Source organism: Protomyctophum parallelum (genome assembly GCF_964188405.1).
Source record: "Protomyctophum parallelum genome assembly, chromosome: 16".
NCBI lineage: Eukaryota > Metazoa > Chordata > Actinopteri > Myctophiformes > Myctophidae > Protomyctophum > Protomyctophum parallelum.
The window spans coordinates 45,813,415-45,834,000 of NC_139711.1; the positions used below are offsets into that span (position 1 = coordinate 45,813,415).

General features: G+C 46.9%; 1 protein-coding gene across 1 annotated transcript; it reads right to left on the reverse strand.

Annotated features, from left to right (window-relative positions):
- Positions 1 to 583: 583 nt before the first annotated feature.
- Positions 584 to 20,399, reverse strand: slitrk4 (SLIT and NTRK-like family, member 4; the record flags this gene model as incomplete). The annotated part of the gene is made up of 7 exons (XM_083786394.1): positions 584 to 1,639; positions 3,368 to 3,790; positions 6,814 to 7,317; positions 8,301 to 8,514; positions 14,849 to 15,165; positions 16,395 to 16,637; positions 20,154 to 20,399. The coding sequence occupies 7 exons, from the start codon at positions 20,397 to 20,399 to the stop codon at positions 584 to 586; spliced, it is 3,003 nt and encodes a 1,000-aa protein (XP_083642520.1).
- Between the last annotated feature and the right edge of the window lie 187 nt (positions 20,400 to 20,586).

A 20,586-nucleotide genomic window follows, 5' to 3' on the forward strand; every position in this document is an offset into this window, starting at 1 on the left:
GCCGCGCGCCATTTTGTCCCCATCGCTGCATCGACGGTCATTAAGGATTTCCTGAAGGCACTTTTTTTTTGCTCTTGATGATTGTGTGTGTGCGTCTGTGTGTGAGAGAGAGAGAGTGAGAGAGAGAGAGAGAGAGATCGATCGATCATATCATCTAGATAGATAGATAGATAGATAGATAGATAGATAGATAGATAGATAGATAGATAGATAGATAGATAGATAGATAGATAGATAGATAGATAGATGGCAGTCTGCCCGCCTGTGTGTGTGCCTGTGTGCGTGCGTGTGTGTGCAATTACATCTTGCTGAGTGCAGTCTGCTCCTCCAACACCTGCAGGTATAGTCCAGGCGTTTACATCTTGCTGAGTGCAGTCTGCTCCTCCAGAACCTGCAGGTATAGTCCAGGCGTTTACATCTTGCTGAGTGCAGTCTGCTCCTCCAGAACCTGCAGGTATAGTCCAGGCGTTTACATCTTGCTGAGTGCAGTCTGCTCCTCCAACACCTGCAGGTATAGTCCAGGCGTTTACATCTTGCTGAGTGCAGTCTGCTCCTCCAGAACCTGCAGGTATAGTCCAGGCGTTTACATCTTGCTGAGTGCAGTCTGCTCCTCCAGAACCTGCAGGTAGTCAGGCGTTCCCTGGAGCTTGGCCTTCAGCTCGTAGTACTCGGTCTTCCGCTGCTCCACCACCATCTTGCTGTGGTTGCCGCCGATCAGCGACACCTTCTTGGTCCGCTTGCCGTCCGGCGGCTGCTTCTCCGGGTAGCGGATCTCGAAGCCGCCCATGCTGCACATGGTGCTCCCCATGCCCATCCCCATGCCCCCCATGCCCCCCAGGCCGCCCCCCATGCCCATACCCATGCCCCCCAGCCCCCCCATGCTGCCCACAAAGTCCCTCTTCCCGTCCAGGAATCCTCGGAGGAACATGTTGGAGGAGTCTCCCCCTCCCCCTCCCCCTCGGCCCGGCAGGAACTCCTCCAGCTCGTCGATGGTGCTCAGGCGCTTCTGGCGCTCCAGTGTGGCGGCCAACGCCGCCGCCGCCTCCTTCTCCTTGTCGGCCACCGCGCTGCTGCGCAGGATGATCTTCTGCCGCGAGCCGTCGCCAACACCGCCGAACGCGAACCCGCCGTCCGAGTCCGAGGCCGAGGAGGAGGAGGTGGCGGAGCCGCCGGGCGACGACAGCATGGAGCGACCCATCATGGTCATCATGCCGCAGGTGTGGCTCTTCCCGCCCGCCATGTGCTCCTCCAGGGTCTGCGGGATGAAGGGCTCGGCGCCGCCCAGGTCGTCGCCGGGCAGCCCCGACGGGAAGCCCTTCTTGCCCGACTTGTGGCCGTGGCCGTGCCGCCGCAGGTGCAGCGACATGGAGCCGACGCCGCGGCCGCCGCCGCACTCCTGGCCGTGGTGGTGGTGGTGGTGGCCCTCCCCCCCGCCGCGCCCCCCGGAGCACCCGCCACCGCCGCCCGCCGGCTTCTTGTTCCGCCGCAGCACGAACACCAGCAGGCAGAAGGCCACGAAGACAGTGAGGATGAGCACCACCAGGATGCTGAGGATCATGATGGACAGGGGCACGGGGCCCCCCGGGGGCGGGGCCCGGCCCACGTCACCGGTCCCCGGCACGGGGCCCCCCGGCGACACCTGTAAGGGTGGGCACAGATACATATCATTTAATAATAATGTTAAAAACACACCCCTTAAGACTAAAGCACACCCATCAGAGGTGTGGCTTCCAGGGGTACCTATCACATTAAAGACTTTGATGGGTACCTCTAGGTATCAGCCTGGTAGAGACGAAGGGGACACCACTGTAGATGAGAGTAATCGATGATATCGTGATAGATGAGAGATAATAATCATCACCTGTTGTTGTTGTTCGACTCCTGTTGACGACTCACCCAAATGTACTGTACCTTAAAGGTATATTCAGTGATTTCATTCAAAAAACCTTAGGTTTCGTTTTTGGCTAGGTGGCAAAGCCCTTCATCCAATCAGGATAGAGAGCCAAAAACGAAACCTACGGGTTTTTTTGACCCCCAGGGGTTAACTGGGGACAGGGAGGAACTTATTTCAAATATCACTAGATTTTTTTTGGTTTTGTTGTGATAATCAAGTAACTCAAGTCACTAATTTGACTTGCACCTAAACGAGGCTCATGTAAGGAGTAAACCTAGTGACCTTCTGTTGTCAGTGTTGTTTTTGTCGACTAAAACGACTACCTTTTTTCGCTGACGAAAACTAAGTGGAAACTAAATGAAAACTAAGCTATTAGGCCTGTCAAAAAAAATCGATTCGAGTTAGAATCGCGATTCTAATGCCGTCCGATTCAGAATCGATTCTCATTTTCCAAAAATATTTTTTCTTTTTTTTCTTATTCTTTTTTTCTTTTTCTTTTTTTCTTGCACAAATGTACCTGTGCATGCAATGCATTATGGCCTGGGTTTCTGCATAGTCCATTTACTACCAGCTAAGCTAAGCCTGCCAATTGTATTTATTTTACACCTGTTTTAATACTAATGTATTGTTCTGGTATTGAGTGAGAAGAGATTTTGTAACTTTTGTACTGGTTCAAATTTGTGCAAGCTAAATAAATGGGACATGTTCTTACTCTTGGATTTAACCTTTGTGTGTTTAAATCATTCAGTTGATAAAACCTTTACAATTATACAAGCTTTTTACTAAATGTACTCTGCTTTCATGCCAGAAGACTGGAGTAGATCATGCTAAAATTCTATTTAATTGTTTTTAATAAAAATAAAAAAACTGCTTTAGAATCGAAAAATAAATATTTTTTGAATCGAGAATCGGAAAAATCGAAAAGATCGTTTTTGAATAGAATCCTCACCCCAAGAATCGGAATTGAATTGAATCGTGGGACACCTAAAGATTCGCAGCCCTATAAGCTATGGTGACTAAAACTAAGACTAAATAGTATTGACAATTTCGTCAAACAGATACAAACTAGACTAAAATGTTAGGAAGGGACTAGTGGACAAAGAGACCCAGTACAAGTCATTTTACACTTTGGTTTGCATGCTGAAAATAGCCGATCTATCGATCATCGGATATTTTCAGCAAGTGGGTCTAAAATGGGTTCTATAGTGACATAAAAGATAAAGCGTTCCATACAAGTAAGACGCGCAAACGCGGGAAGCGAACGCAGCTCGTGTGTGTGTGGTTGTGTGTGTGTGTGTGTGTGTGTGTGTGTGTGTGTGCTACAGCTGCGCCCTGTGTGTGTGTGTGTGTGCTACAGCTGCGCCCTCTGGTGGCGGGCGGGTGGTGTAACAGCGGGACAGACACACACACACACAGACATTCAGCCCTTGCTGTCATAGTAAGTGGCTCACTGCGTTCGCAATCAACACCCACCGAGGTCATCAGCAGCAGCGTGGTGGCGCCGGTGAACACGAAGGGCGGCCGGCGCGCCACCATCTTGGGGCAGAGGATCTCGTTCTTCAGCAGCCGCAGCTCCACGTTGGCGAACTGCACGGGCGAGGCGCAGCGCACGTCCGTGGCCACGCCGCGCCCCAGCCTCTCCAGCCACAGCTTGAGCGCCACCAGGTCGCACGAGCACTCCCAGGGGTTGCCCTCCAGGTCCACGTGGGCCAGCGCGCCGGGCAGCTGGTCCAGCACGCCGCTCACGGGCAGCGTCATGAAGTGGTTGTTCTTCAGGCCCAGGCGCGCCAGGGGCACGCCGGCGAACACGTAGACGGGCAGGCCGCGCAGCACGTTGTTGTTCAGGTAGAGCAGCTGCAGGTTGGGCATGGCGCCGAAGGTGCCCGCCAGGATCTCCTTTATACGAGATGAGATGAGATGAGATGAGATGAGATGACGAGATGTACTTTATTATTGTCCCACGAAGGGGAAAAAGTGCATTAGTACATCAACGCTTTTTAACCCATTCTGACCTGAGATCAGATTCATACGAGCTGGTTTCCACTGGACACACACTGGTCTGATGAACCCATTCTGACCTGAGATCAGATTCTAAAAAAAATGTCAGTCGTTCTTCGATTTTTCAAAAATAGCAGACCTACAAGCTCGTAGCGCGCCACTCGGTGGCGCGCTATGAGCTTGTAGATCTGCTATTTTTTCCATAGCTAAAGCACGATATGATGCTAACACCAAAATCGGTTCCCGTTCAGAATGGGTTAAAACAGACAGACAATACTCAGAAGACAATACGCAGTAGCAGCAAAGTACAAGTCACAAGAGTATCACAAGAGATAAGTGCAAATTGCAATAAGAGAAGGTATATAATATAAAAAAGTGCTAGAGTATATTCACAGTTTATAGTATCACAATCACAGTAAAGTGCAATAAATAACAGATGAAGGTCAAGAAGTCCCTTCCCCACTATAAGAACTATGAACTATGTGGCGGTTGTTTTAGTAGAACAATTGAAGTGGGGAGAAAAGAAAGTTTAAAGCGGTTGCTCTTGCAACGACACGCTCTGTAGCGTCTATACCAGAGGGTATATAACAGCTCATACTCTGAAGATAATAGTATGTGAAGGATCAGACAACACTCTATTTGTACAGACTGAGCACCGTCTTCTCAAAGATTGTCTGGAAGAGATGGAGAATCTTTCCTATACCAAATTACCTTCATAGCTGTTTGTTTTTTTTTACATTTTTAGCTATTCTAGATTTGAGCTGGACAGAGAGTGTCCCAAACCGTGTTGTTTTCGTCGACTAAGACTAAGACGAAAAATGTTCGTCGACTATACCTTTTTTCACTGACTAAAACGAAATAAAAACGAAATAAAAACGAATCTATGACGACTAAAACTAAGACTAAATATACTGACAATTTCGTAGACAAATAAAAACTAGACTAAAATGTTAGGAAGGGACTAGTGGACAAGAGATCCAGTTTTATGCTGGGTTGCATGCTGAAAATAGCAGATCTACAATCTCACAACGTGTCGCGCTGCGACGCGTTGTGAGATTGTATATCTGCTATTTTCAGCATGCAACCAAAGTGTAAAATATGTCATTACAACGACATCAAGGCCTGTCAAAACACATTTTAGTCGACTAAATCAACTGTAGATTTAGTCGACTAAAAATATTTTTTGCGGGCCTTGTTGCCGTCATAAAGACTTATTTTTTTTACTTATTTTACGCTGCGACACGTTGTGAGCTTGTAGATCGGCTATTTTCAGCATGCAACCAAGTGTAAAATGACTTATACTGGATCTGTTGTCCACTAGTCCCTTCCTAACATTTTAGTCTAGTTTTTATTTGTCGACGAAATTGTCAGTATATTAAGTCTTAGTTTTAGTTTTAGCGGAGCTAGGCATCGGTGGAACGGCACTAAAGTGGTTCTCCTCCTACCTCACCGACCGGACCTACCAGGTTTCCTGGAAAGGTCTGTTATCATCCCCCCGAACCCTCCAAACTGGGGTCCCACAGGGATCTGTACTTGGTCCCCTCCTTTTCTCACTGTACACTAAATCCCTTGGCACTATCATCTCTGCCCACAATATATCCTATCACTGCTACGCCGATGACACACAACTGTTCCTATCCTTCCCCCCCTCTACCACTCAGGTGGAAGAGCGCATCACTGCATGCCTGGCTGACATCTCACAGTGGATGTCCTCCAACCATCTCAAGCTGAACCCAGACAAGACTGAGCTTCTCTTCTTCCCAGCTAAGTCCTGCCCTATGCGGGAGCTAACTATTTCCGTAGACAACGCCCTGGTAACGTCTGTCCCAACAGCCAGGAATCTTGGTGTTGTCCTGGACAGTCAGCTCTCGTTCAAACCTCACATCACAGCTGTCACTCGATCCTGTAGGTTCACACTCTATAACATACGACGAATTAGACCGTTCCTCACCCAGGAATCAGCCCAGCTCCTAATCCAGACAACAGTCTTATCAAAACTCGACTACTGTAACTCCCTCCTTACTGGCCTACCAGCATGTGCACTTAAGCCTCTCCAGCTGATCCAAAATGCAGCAGCTCGCTTGGTCTTCAACCAGCCAAAATTCTCACATGTCTCCCCCCTGCTCCGCTCCCTCCACTGGCTCCCGGTCGCTGCCCGCACAGAATACAAAACTCTGATGCTGGCATTCAAAGCAACCAAAGGTATGGCTCCCCCATATCTTACAAGTATGATTGAACCCTACAAACCCTCCCGCGCACTCAGATCAGCCAACGCAGGGAAGCTGGAAGTACCCTCACTAAAAACGCCGGGACAACGCTCCACACGTCCCAAACTCTTCTCCCTTCTGGCTCCAAAACTGTGGAATGCACTTCCCATTGCAGTCAGAACTGCAGCATCACTCCCAATCTTCCGCCGTAGCCTGAAAACCCACCTTTTCAGACTCCATCATGGCCCTTAGCACTTACCCTAAACCCTTAGATAGCATTTCTGTTGGATTATATAGCATTTGATACAGACTTATAGCATGTTATGTAGACAGCACTGTAATTGTATTGTATGTAGTCATAGCACGCCATAGTACACATATATAGCATAGTAGTAAAGATGTATAGTTTATATGTATAGTGTATGTATAGTTTCACTATATAAATATTCCACTGTTACTTTCTTAGCTTACGCATGTTTCATGATAAATGCTTTTTATGTGATGTATTCCCATGCTTTGTTCTTGCTTAAATGTAAGTCGCTCTGGATTAAGAGCGTCTGCTAAATGCCTAAATTGTAAATTGTAAATTGTAGTCACCATAGCATCGTTTTAATTTAGTTTCCATTTTGTTTTCTTCAGTGGAAAAAGGTAGTCGACGAACATTTTTTCGTCTTAGTTTTAGTCGACGAAAACAACACCGGTCCCCCAACAAACCTTGATGGCGTTGTACTCCAGGTGGAGGTACTGCAGGTTGCCCAGGCCCAGGAACATGTCCGGGCGCAGCTGCTCCAGCTGGTTCCCGTTGAGGAACAGCCGCCGCAGGTTGGTGAGGTTGGCGAAGGCGCCCGGGGGCACGGCGGCGATGCGGTTGGAGCCCAGGTGCAGCAGGTCCAGGCCCTCGAAGCCGCCGCGGAAGTCGGCCGGCGCCACGTCGCGGATGTTGTTGCCGCTCAGGTGGAGCTTCTTGGCGTTGGGCGGCCGCGGCACCAGGTCGGCCACGCTGCGGATGCGCTGCTCCTGGCACGTCAGGCTGACGCCGAAGTCCGACTGGTGGGCCTTGCAGGCGCAGGGCTGCGGGCACGCCAGCGCCAGCGGCGGCGTGCGCGTCTGGAACGACACGATCTGCGTGTTGTGGCGGCCGACGAACGGCGGCAGACCCGCGGCCACGATGCCGTTGCCGTAGATCTTGTTGGACGGGTCCGTGGCGGTCTTGGAGGCCTTAATAATAATAATAATAATAATAAGCTTTATTTATATAGCACCTTTCATACAGGGTTGCAGTTCAAAGTGCTTCACAGGCAGGATATACATCAAGTGCTTTACAGATAGGTCATATAGGTTACGTCACACATAATACAAGACAAGACAGTGAATGTGCATGACGTCAGACGTTGAGATAAAAATAGGCATGAGAAGGTCCAGCATTTAAGATATTTGTTAAGAGAAAAAAAAATATATATAGAATAATAATAAAATACATGATGGGAAGGAAGCCTCAATAAAGTGCTACGGCAGGGTGGAGATCGAAGGCTAATCTGAAGAGGTGTGTTTTTAGTTGAATATGTTGGTGGAGTTGGAGCCTCTCTGATTTCCTGAGGAATTGTAATTCCATAATTCTGGGTGCGTAAAACGAGAATGCTGCCTCTCCTATTTTCTTTCGTGGTTTATATGTTTTTCTTTTGTGGTTTTAGTAAACCTGCTGTTGAGGATCTTAATGGTTTTATGACATTCATTTTCATTTATTTTTCTTTTTTCTTTTAGGTTTTATGACCTCAATTACACCCAAAAAACCTGAACTTTGAACATTCAGTGGATTTTCTGTGGTCTGAAGTTTTCTTTGGGGTTTTTTGGGCCTTTTGAGCTACAATGAAAACAGGCAACACAGTGAAAACAGTGACATCTGCTGGCAAATCCCATTGACATATATGGGATTTGCAGGATCTTACATCACAATCTGCCGGCAAATCAGAGCACCTGTTTGAGCCAGAAAACCCCAGATCACAGAAAATCTACTGAATGTTAAAAGTTCATGTTTTTTGGGTGCAATTGAGATTAGAAAACCTAAAAAAAACAAGAACAATTCCAAAACTTTTTTTTTAATGTCACAATCCCTTTAATGTTCTAGATGGAGTGTATATGATGGTATAAGAAATCTGTTATGCCTTGGTGGCCCCCGCCGCCGGCCCCGCCCCCCCCGCGGCCCCCGAGGGCGTGGTGGTGGTGGTGGGGGACATGTCGGACGGGTTCGACAGCCGGTTCTCGGGGTGCGCGGCCGCGGCGGGCGGCGGCGGCGGCATCCGCACGTCAAAGTCGCTGCCCGTGCCCATGGGACACAGCTCCTGCTTGTTGGTCTCCTTCAGGAGGCGTCCGTACAGGTCGCTGGGCGTCTCGCACACCGCCTCGCCGATGAAGATGCTGCGAGGAAGAGGAGAGTAGAGAATACCCCATCATGAGACATTTTGGGGCCGGTATAATTATAACCCATTCTGACCTGAGATCAGATTCATATATACGAGGTTTCCACTGGACACACACACACTGGTCTGATTATAACCCATTCTGACCTGAGATCAGATTAAAAAAAAATGTCAGTCGTTCTTCGATTTCTTTAAAAATAGCAGACCTACAAGCTCGTAGATCTGCTATTTTTAAATAGCTAAAGCATAACATAGTGCTAACACCAAAATGGGTTCCCGCCCAGAATGGGTTAAAGGAGAATTCCATGCTAGAAGGCTTTCTTACCTTTATTTTAAAGAGGTCCAGGTGTTATGTTGTGCAAAAGCGCATCATTGGCTATTTCCCCTACCATAAGCCCTCAATGAATTGCATTGAATTGAATGGGGCATTGGGGTGTTGTGCAAATTTGCGTAGTTCCATCGCTCAAAAATCTATTTTGTTTATATATCCTCTCTTCATAATGTAAATAGTATCCCAAGCGGCACACTTTACTACTTATTTTGATGGAAATAAGCAAATTAGCACAAAAACCCAACCCCCTCCTTATATTAGGAGAAATAGCCAATAATGCACTTTTACACAAAATAACACCTGGACCTCTTTGGTGGGGACGTAACAGCTACAAATAACACCTGGACCTCTTTGGTGGGGACTCTTTGTTGGTAAATAAAGCCTCCTCTTATGGTCCTCTATAGCCTCCTATATTCAGATATTAGTGTAGATTTCCGTCTTACACAAACATTAAATTCCCATTGACACTGAATGGAGAATGTTACGTCACGGTGGCTGAGCAAATAGGCATATTGTCTACTTTACGTCATCATATAAGAGCGCCCCTCACTTCATTCGGGTGCAGTATTTTATTATTATTATTATTATTATATATACAGGTTTAATGTTTGTTCTTATAGAGCACCGAAGTCTGACGTCACTTTCAGTAGAGGGCGTCAGTCCCCAGGTTCATGTATTTTTTTAGTTGCATTGAAATCACCCCATGTTATTCTCCATAGAGAAATTACTTCCGTGAACCAGGGGAATCGAAGGGATGAGCGAGTTACGTCAGGACTTCGGTGCTCTATTGCCATTGACAATGAAGGGGAAATGTACGTCATCTTGTCCCTAACACAAACATTAAATGCCATTAACAATGAAGAAAATGTAATGTTTGTTTTGTCACTGTTTGTTTTACAACACCATCACATCACCTAATCAACATGAGTTAGACTTTAACATACCAGTAAGACGCCTTAACCCATTCTGACCGGGCACCCATTTTGGTGTCGGCATCATGTTGTGCTTTAGCTATTGAAAAATAGCAGATCTACAAGCTCATATCGCGCCACCGAGTGGCGCGATACGAGCTTGTAGGTCTGCTATTTTTGAAAAATCGAAGAACGACTGACATTTTTAGAATCTGATCTCGGGTCAGAATGGGTTCATCGGACCAGTGTGTGTCCGGCGGAAACCTTCGTATGAATCTGATCTCAGGTCAGAATGGGTTCATTAATAAAGGCGAGAAGCGACCGCAGGGCTGAGACACTCCGGAATAATGTCACTCCATTATGTCAGCACTACAGCGGAGCGCACAGACATCTCTACCCAAGGCCTGATGTCACTCGCTCATCCTAGCACTACAGCGGAGCGCACAGACATCTCTACCCAAGGCCTGATGTCACTCGCTCATCCTAGCACTACAGCGGAGCGCACAGACATCTCTACCCAAGGCCTGATGTCACTCGCTCATCCCCTAGTCCTCCAGGGCCGAAAGAAGTGTAATTTTAAATTGTCTCATCTAAGCGTTGTGGTCCAAAAATAAATAAAACTGTCTCAGCGATGTTGTCAGGGAGTTGTCTCTGTGTCATCAAAACAGTCAGTCAGTGATATTTGATATCACATTTATAGCGACATTCTTTTTATAATTTGACATTCGCGTTTTCTCTCAGTCAGTTGATTCTTTATATCCATAGGAGTCAAACCACCGCGGTCATGGGAAGTGGACGGGAAGTCCGTGACAGTCAAAATGACAAAAGTGATCTTTATAATCTTAATACTTAATACCAACTATTTCATAAGAACAATATTGATGAAACTAAGAGATTCGACGAGTTAGCTATATTTTATATACACAGATTAATAAGGAATAAGCAAAAGTCCTGATACGACATTTCCTGGTTTAATTCGTGGTCGCTTAGCTCCTTAGTAATATAGAGACGGCACCCGGAGGAAACCCTGAGGCCGAAATGGACATAGTGGCCGAATTTGGTATTGCAGCGCTGGGCCAGAGCTGGTCCATTGACTATCATTGCGCATGTTCACGATGACACATGAACACTGTTTCATACGTGAACGCTGTTTCATATGTGAACGCTGTTTCATACGTGAACGCTGTTTCATACGTGAACGCTGTTTCATACGTGAACGCTGTTTCATACGTGAACGCTGTTTCATACGTGAACGCTGTTTCATACGTGAACACTGTTTCATACGTGAACGCTGTTTCATACGTGAACGCTGTTTCACACGTGAAGGCTGTTTCATACGAGAACGCTGTTTCATACGTGAACACTGTTTCATACGTGAACGCTGTTTCATACGAGAACGCTGTTTCATACGTGAACGCTGTTTCACACGTGAACACTGTTTCATACGTGAACGCTGTTTCATACGTGAACGCTGTTTCATACGAGAACGCTGTTTCACACGTGAACGCTGTTTCATACGAGAACGCTGTTTCATACGTGAACGCTGTTTCATACGTGAACGCTGTTTCATACGTGAACGCTGTTTCATACGTGAACGCTGTTTCATACGTGAACGCTGTTTCATACGTGAACGCTGAACGCGTGCAATGATAGTCAGCGACCAGCGCGCTCATGTGTTTGGGCCCAATCCATCCCAGAATGCACTCTGTTCCTACCCGGAAGGAGGAGTGAAATCGCCTCATGCACTTTTGAGCAACTTAATGCAAGTGGATGGGAGGAGAAACCCGGTGCCGTCTCTATTCATTGCGAATGCAATGAGCACTAACTATGAGACCCTGCAGATCATGTCTGTCTGTGTGTCTGTCTGTCCCGCTGTGACACCACCCGCCCGCCACCAGAGGGCGCAGCTGTAGCACACACACACACACACACACACACACACACACACACACACAACCACACACACAACCACACACAGTAGAAAACTTAAAAAAATAACTAACTAAAAAGAAAAAAAAAGTACGTAATTTATTCTAATTGTTATTGCAATTTACGAGCTGCGTTCGCTTCCCGCGTTTGCGCGTCTTACTTGTATATACTCTAAGCTTAGCACTCCGCTGTTACTGACACTTTCTGGAGTGGGCGGTGGCAAGCAGCATTACATGCAAGTGTGACAGCTGCACGTTTTCTATGGTTTGCCCATATAATAAAGATATGCAAGCAGCACTACAGGCAAAGCGAGTACAGCGTGTGACGGAGGCGTGCGACAGGCTTGAGCGTTACAGGCTTCCTGCACGTTTCCATAGTAAGTGCGACGTGCGGTCGCAATTAGCACCCCTCACTTCACACGGGTGTGATTTTTAAGTCAAAGGCAGTGCGTCCCACGAAGCAGGAGCAACCTCTATAATGAATTGCATCAAAGTGCTTTAACGCGTTCATTCATTCATACATTTGGAGGTGAAGCGGCAAACAGTCGACGCCACTTCACATTCGCACACCCAACGATGGCGAGCTAGCAGCGACCGACTCATTGGAGCCAACGCGGGGTTCCAGTGTCTTGCCCTATGAGGACACTTCGACATGTGGACAGGAGGAGGAGCTGGGATTCGAACCGCCGACCCACGGATCATTGGACGACCTGCTCTATAGAGCGTCGCAGTCCCGCCCCCCCTCGAGAGACCCGGGAAATAAATCCCCGTTCATTTTCCTCATAGACTTTTCAGAAACTATTTACGTTTACGTTTACGCCGCGGCGGACAAAGACAACTCTTGTCGTGACAAATCATGACAACAAACAAAATGTTTCGGGCCAAACAAAGAATTAGAAACACATTTGTTTGGTCCAAAATATTGTGTGTCTTGTCATGATTTGTCACGACAAGAGTTGGCTTCGTACGACGCTTAAAAGGTCTTTAAATAAATACATTTTGAAATGTCTATGAGGGGAAAATGCATTGGGATTAATTTCCTGGGCTTGGCGTCGTCATGAAAGGGGGCGGGACTGTGACCTGCTCTACTCTCCTGAGCCACGGCCAAACCAGATGGCTTCCATTTTCGCATCACAACCTTTCAGGAATATAATATATACAGCCTGCCGATTCTATTCGCTTGGATTCCCCACGGACGACGTCACTGGAAGATGGGTTTCTGAACAGCCTATTATCCGAAAACTATAGCTGATCTGAAAGCTCACAGGTCAGCTCTCAGCCTCATTTTCAAATACCCTACGGATCTGCACATCTAACCATCTCTACTTCTGTGAAGAAAAACTGTTATCTATGTTTAGAAATCATTATGCAGGTGGGTGGCAGTGTTTCACGGTACATTGTTAATGACTCCCAGCACTGAATTACTTCCACAGCATATTGGCACGGCTATAGTAAATATCTCCTCCAGTCCCCTCATGCCAAGAAGTCTGTCTATGCTGTCTAGGCTATGGGAAGGCAGGATTTTAAACCTAAACCCCTGTATACCTGTACCTGTTCTCCAGCCAGGACTAAACCTAAACCTCTATACTATATAGACCTGTATATACCTATATACATACCAGCTCAGTGGCCTTGTGGTTAGAGTGTCCGCCCTGAGACTGGGAGGTCGGGGTTCCTGTCCCTATGGGCCTCATGGCTACAGAAACAGGAGATAGGCTCCTGCCCTATGGGCCTCATGGTTACAGAAACAGGAGATAGGCTCCTGCCCCTATGGGCCTCATGGCTACAGAAACAGGAGATAGGCTCCTGCCCCTATGGGCCTCATGGCTACAGAAACAGGAGATAGGCTCCTGCCCCTATGGGCCTCATGGCTACAGCAACAGGAGATAGGCTCCTGCCCCTATGGGCCTCATGGCTACAGAAACAGGAGATAGGCTCCTGCCCCTATGGGCCTCATGGCTACAGAAACAGGAGATAGGCTCCTGCCCCTATGGGCCTCATGTCTACAGAAACAGGAGATAGGCTCCTGCCCCTATGGGCCTCATGGCTACAGAAACAGGAGATAGGCTCCTGCCCCTATAGGCCTCATGGCTACAGAAACAGGAGATAGGCTCCTGCCCCTATGGGCCTCATGGCTACAGAAACAGGAGATAGGCTCCTGCCCCTATGGGCCTCATGTCTACAGAAACAGGAGATAGGCTCCTGCCCCTATGGGCCTCATGGCTACAGAAACAGGAGATAGGCTCCTGCCCCTATGGGCCTCATGGCTACAGAAACAGGAGATAGACTCCTGCCCCTATGGGCCTCATGGCTACAGAAACAGGAGATAGGCTCCTGCCCCTATGGGCCTCATGGCTACAGAAACAGGAGATAGGCTCCTGCCCCTATGGGCCTCATGGCTACAGAAACAGGAGATAGGCTCCTGCCCCTATGGGCCTCATGGCTACAGAAACAGGAGATAGGCTCCTGCCCCTATGGGCCTCATGGCTACAGAAACAGGAGATAGACTCCTGCCCCTATGGGCCTCATGGCTCGGCAAGGCTATACTTACTTAATTACAGTGGTGGAAAAAGTACTCAATTGTTTTACTTCAGTAAAAGTACCAATACTGCAATTTAGAACTACTCCTTTACAAGTAAATGTACGGAATTGAATTGAAAATGTACTTGAGTAAAAGTGCAAAAGTATCGGCATCAAAATGTACTTAAAGTACTAAAAGTAAAAGTACTCATATTGCAGAATGTCCCACTTCACAAGTTCAAAATGTGTACAAAGTCTATTGAAAATAGCCGATCTACAAGCTCACAATGCGTCGCGTTGCGACGCATTGTGAGCTTGTAGATCGGCTATTTTCAAAATGTACCCAATACATTTTCAAAATGTATTGGGTTGAAGTGGTTAATGTATGTTTTCTAATCAAAATTAAAATCGCCAAAGTAACTATAGTAACTAAAGTTTTCAAATAATTGTAGTGGAGTAAAAGTACAAATGTTGGCTCTGAGATGTAGTGGAGTAGAAGTAAAAGTACTGGAAATTGGAAATACTCAAGTAAAGTAAAGTAAAGTAAAATTGTACTTAAGTACAGTACTTAAGTAAAAGTACTTAGTTACTTTCCACCACTGCTTAATCACTACCTATATACTGTACGTATATATTCGATACCTGTAGGGCATGTTCTCCAGCCAGGCCTTGAGCGGCGCCAGGTCGCAGGTGCAGTTCCAGGGGTTGTCGTCCAGCTGCAGCTCCACGATGCGCCCGATGTGCTCCAGCACGCCCAGGTAGGGCAGCTTCTGGATGCGGTTGCCGCGGATGTCCAGGTGCGTGAGCGAGGCGAAGCGGAAGATGTTGTCGGGCAGCGCCGCCACCAGGTTGTCGTTGAGGATGAGCACCTTGAGGCGGTGCAGCTTGTTGAAGGCGCCGCGCTCGATGTAGCGGATCAGGTTGTAGTCGGCCTGCAGGTACTCCAGGCTCTCGATGCCCTGGAAGGGAAGGGAAGGGAAGGGAAGGGAAGGGAAGGGAAGGGAAGGGAAGGGAAGGGAAGGGAAGGGAAGGGAAGGGAAGGGAAGGGAAGGGAAGGGAAGGGAAGGGAAGGGAAGGGAAGGGAAGGGAAGGGAGGAGGAGGGAAGGGGAGGGGAGGGGAGGGGAGGGGAGGGGAGGGGAGGGAAGGGAAGGGAAGGGAAGGGAAGGGAAGGGAAGGGAAGGGAAGGGAAGGGAAGGGAAGGGAAGGGAAGGGAAGGGAAGGGAAGGGAAGGGAAGGGAAGGGAAGGGAAGGGAAGGGAAGGGAAGGAAGCAGAGGGGTGTTAACGGTAGGTTTAAAAACATGATGGAGGGTGAGAGGGTAGGTAACCTGACGCTGCCAGATCCAAGAAGCTTGCTACACAAATTTGTTTCACAGCTTATTGGGATCTGGGATCTCGGAAGCAAATTCGATGACGGGGCTGTTCCTTTTTTTCAAGATACTTGGTAGATGATTGGATGGGACTGTCTGTCTATCACCGTGTGGGCGTGCAAACACAACCAATCATATTGACGTGTCTATATAGCTTCACATCCGGTTTCGCACATATCCCGCCCTTAGCTCACGCTGATTGGTTCGAACCACGGAGCGGTTCGGTGTGTCAGCTGAATCCCCTGAGAGATCCCAGATGGTTGCTGTGTTGGGGAACATGGTTACCCAATACCGCCCCCATCTGGCAGAGTCAGGTTAGAGGGTAGGTACCCTCACAAAAAACATGCAGTAATCCTGGTCACTAAACTGCCTCCCCCTGGCCAGCCGGGGCGCCTGATGGAGGGGAAAGGAACTGGTTGGAATAACGTGTTCCTTCCACGCGCTATACGTCCAACCAGGGAAACTCCCCCCCTGTCAGGTGTAAAGGAGCAACTTGGACACTCAGCCATGAATGAAGGAAGCATGAGTTCAAGTCCGTTGCTCTCCCCTTGTCCCCCATATATGGGGACTAGGTTGGTGGAGGGTGTGTAGAGCCCAGGATCACATTAGATGATTGACACAGGGGGTGAAAAATGGGTTACAAAATCGTGGGATAAAAAAATATATTTAAAAGAAACCAAGAGACCAGGCTTTCCTCCGAGGTGGTGGGAAGGCGAGGTTTACCTGGAAGGTGTCGGAGAGGTTTACCTGGAAGGTGTCGGAGAGGTTTACCTGGAAGGTGTCAGAGAGGTTTACCTGGAAGGTGTCGGAGAGGTTTACCTGGAAGGTGTCGGCGCGCAGCCCCGTCAGCTCGTTGTTGTTGAGGTGCAGCTGCTTCAGGGCGCTCAGGCCGGCGAAGGCGCCGCCCTCCACGCTCTGCAGCTTGTTGTTGCCCAGCTGCAGCGACACGGCGTGGCTGAAGTTCAGGAAGCTGTTCGGGTAGAGCACGATCAGCGCGTTGTTCTGGAAGTTCAGGTGGTAGAGCTGAGACGCCGGCGGCACCAGCTGCGTGGGCCGGTACACCTGGTGGTATAAAAAAATATATACATTGAATGAATGAATGAATGAATGAATGAATGAATGAATGAATGAATGAATGAATGAATGAAACTTTATTGACAGCCGTAGCCAGTAGATGACAAACAACAGTTAAAAACATACAAAACAGTTAGGCCTACAAATAAATACATTGGTTCATGAAACTCTAAAACTCTCTCGTAAAAAAAGAAGAAAATCTATAAGAGGCACTCGTACCAATGTTTCCACATGAAAGAGCGGTATCTAACAGTGCTAAACCTGGGATTAGTCAACATCTTAATCACGTTATTATGTGACCCATCAAGTCTGCTTTTAAAGCTGAACATGATGTTTCTTAAGAGAGCCTGGAAGGTGGTTAGACCAGAGTCGCAGAAGAGCTGACTAGCACTGCCACCCCTAGGCTTCTTCAGGAGAATCCTGAGAGCATCGTTATAAGCCACCTTTAGCTTGCGCAGACTCTCTTTTTTTATAGTTCACCCATAAGGGGGCTGTGTACAGCAACATTATACCAGTTGTTCTCAAAGTGGGGGGCCGCCTTGGGGGACCCTCAGCGGTCCTTGAGGGAGTGCCAGGGGGCTCCCCAGCTAAATGATAGTTTGGAACCAAATGGACCAACAACGTTGGTTGCAAGCTCACAACGTGTCGCGTTGGGACGCGTTGTGAACTTGTAGATCGTCTATTTTCAGCAAGTGTAAAAACACTCATTACGAAGGCATCAAGACCCGCCAAAATACATTTTAGTCGACTAAAATCTTATGACATTAAAGTCGACTAAAACTAGACTAACTAAACTAAAATGTGACTATAAAACGAAATGAAGTTTCAGTCCAAAGGCTATGACTAAACTAAAATAGAAATTTGCTGCCAAAAACAACACTCCCTTCCCAGACCCCCTTGTTATAGGGTGCTTGGACCAGAGGAGTAAAGTAACCTAGCCGAGCCATGGGGCCCATAGGGGCAGGAGCCTATCTCCTATTTCTGTAGCGTGAGGCAGCTTGATGTACAATCACACCCCCTGGACATGACGCTAGTATGTCACAGGGACTTACCCCCAATCCAACCCTTGATGCTGAGTGTCAAGCAGGGAGGCACTGGGTCCTTTGGTATGACCCGGCTGGGGATTGAACCCCAACCTCCCAGTCTCAGGGCGGACACTCTAACCACAAGGCCACTGAGCTGGAACAGAGGAGTACTATCTAGTAACTGCCTTCCATGTACACTTCACAAAGGTTCCCCCCCCCCCGCTGCCCATTTTGCATGGCATTGTAAGCAGCTGTGCCTCGTTATAGCCACACAAAGTCTCTAACTTGCGGTCTCAGTCGCGATATACTTTTTCAGTTGTGTGTATACTTCAAAGACAGCAGCTGTCTCCTCTGTGTCTCCTGTGTCTTCTGTGTTGTCGCATGCATGGCTCGCAAAGCATTTCGAGGCCCCGTACACACACTAGAAGAGATCTAAATTGCTGTCTCTGTTCCGTGGGGAGAGTGGGGGGGGGGGGGGGGGGGGGTTCCATGTGAGGAGGGCAGAACACAGCCGTGGAGCAGAGCTTCTCTGTGAAACACAGTGACTCCCATTGAAAACAAATTGTGACCTGCTCTGTGATAATTATGCATGTTGCAACAGTGTGAGTGAGGCCTTAGATGTATACAGTAAATGGTAAATGGTGCATTTATCCAAGGCGCTTTACATAGATTGTGCATTACATTCACCCATTCACACACACACATTCATACACCGATTGGCAGCCGTGGCCGAACGGTTTGCGGAGCGGTCTTGATATCGGAAGGTCGCTATAGTTCGTATCCCCGGACCGGCACGTTAAAATGACCACCGCTAAAGCAAGGTCATTTGAACCCCTACCATGAAATGTTCTATGAGCAGGGCCTGGCTGTAAACAAGTTCTTGAGCTTAGTCCAGTTACCCTGCAGGGTAAAATATAGCAACTTTGCTTTGATTGCGGCGGAAGCCATGCAAGGTATACCAACCAGCACATCGGGAGCAATGTGGGGTTCAGTGTCTTGCCCAAGGACACTTCGACATGTAGACAGGAGGAGGAGCCGGGATTCGAACCGCCGACCCATGTATCATTGGACGACCTGCTCTACCTCCTGAGCCACAGTCCAACACCTGCACACGTTCTGATGTGTACTATAGCCTATATTAGTAATGGGAGATTAATCTGCAAACACATCGGTATCGGCTGATATTGGCCTTAAAAGGATATATCGGTAATCGGTAGCCTATTGGTAAAATAATATATCGGTTTTGGAAGATATTTTATTTCATAACAATTAAGTTGGAAAATAAATAAAAGCCTTTTGTTTGATGAAGGCTGCAAATTGTATATCAATGTTTTCTGGGGAAGCTTTCAAAGGAGTCAACAAGTTGGGACATTTCTAAATTCAGAGTTAAATATAAGCATTTTTTTTCTCCAGAAAATGATAATATTTCCTTAATACAGAATCATATATTATATCGACATCGGTTATATCGGTATCGCCCAAAACAGCAATTAATTATATCGGATATCGGCCAAAAAGTCTTATCGGTACATCCCTATAGCCTTATTATGTAATATCTCTGTTTATATTGTACATTGTGTATTTTCTCTGTGCACAATGTTTCGCTTTACTTACTAATAATGTTCCATTTTGGAGATTTGTTGTATATATTATTGACCGGATGAGGAACGGCAAGGTTCCCTAGAATTATATGTAATTGGCCCCCATCTGAAAATATGTTGTTCCAGGGACTCCCTCAGAAGCAAAGATTTGAGTTAAAAACGTTCACTCTGAAAGAATATATATTCAAAGATTTGAGTTAAAAACGTTCACTCTGAAAGAATATATATATTCAAAGATTTGAGTTAAAAACGTTCGCTCTGAAAGAATATATATTCAAAGATTTGAGTTAAAAACGTTCACTCTGAAAGAATATATATTCAAAGATTTGAGTTAAAAACGTTCGCTCTGAAAGAATATATATATTCAAAGATTTGAGTTAAAAACGTTCACTCTGAAAGAATATACATTCAAAGATTTGAGTTAAAAACTTTCACTCTGAAAGAATATATATTCAAAGATTTGAGTTAAAAACGTTCACTCTGAAAGAATATACATTCAAAGATTTGAGTTAAAAACATTCACTCTGAAAGAATATATATATTCAAAGATTTGAGTTAAAAACGTTCACTCTGAAAGAATATACATTCAAAGATTTGAGTTAAAAACGTTCACTCTGAAAGAATATACATTCAAAGATTTGAGTTAAAAACGTTCACTCTGAAAGAATATATATATTCAAAGATTTGCGCAATTAAAAAAAAATAACAGACCTATACAAGCCTTTATAGGTCTGTTATTTTTCAACAGCTAAAGCATAACATGATGCTTAAAACACCAAAAGGGGTTCCCCTCCCCGGCCCCAGAATGGGTGAAAAAACAAATATATATATATATATATACATTATTTGTGAAGTTTTTTTTTTCTTTTTTGACTGACCGTGATCTTCTCGCAGTTGACGTACAGAACGTTCTCCACCGACATGCAGGAGCACACGCTGCACGTCTCGGCCATCAGCAGGTCCGACGAAGAGGAGGAGGAGGAGGAGGAGGAGGAGGAGGAGGGGGGGGAGGGGTAGCCCACCTCCTCCGATGAGTAGGGGGAGGAGGAGGAGGAGGAGGAGGAGGAGGAGAGGGCGCCGGAGATGAATGAAGAAGAGGCTGCCAGCAGCAGAACGAACAGCATCTCGCCGGTTAGAAATCCTCCTCCAGAAAACCATTTAGTTGCCTTTATATATACGGAAGACAGCACACGCACGTACACGCACACACACACACACACACACACACACACACACACACACACACACACACACACGTATACACACACATTTTAGATCCACTGGAAGGGGGGGGGGGGGCTTACCCACACA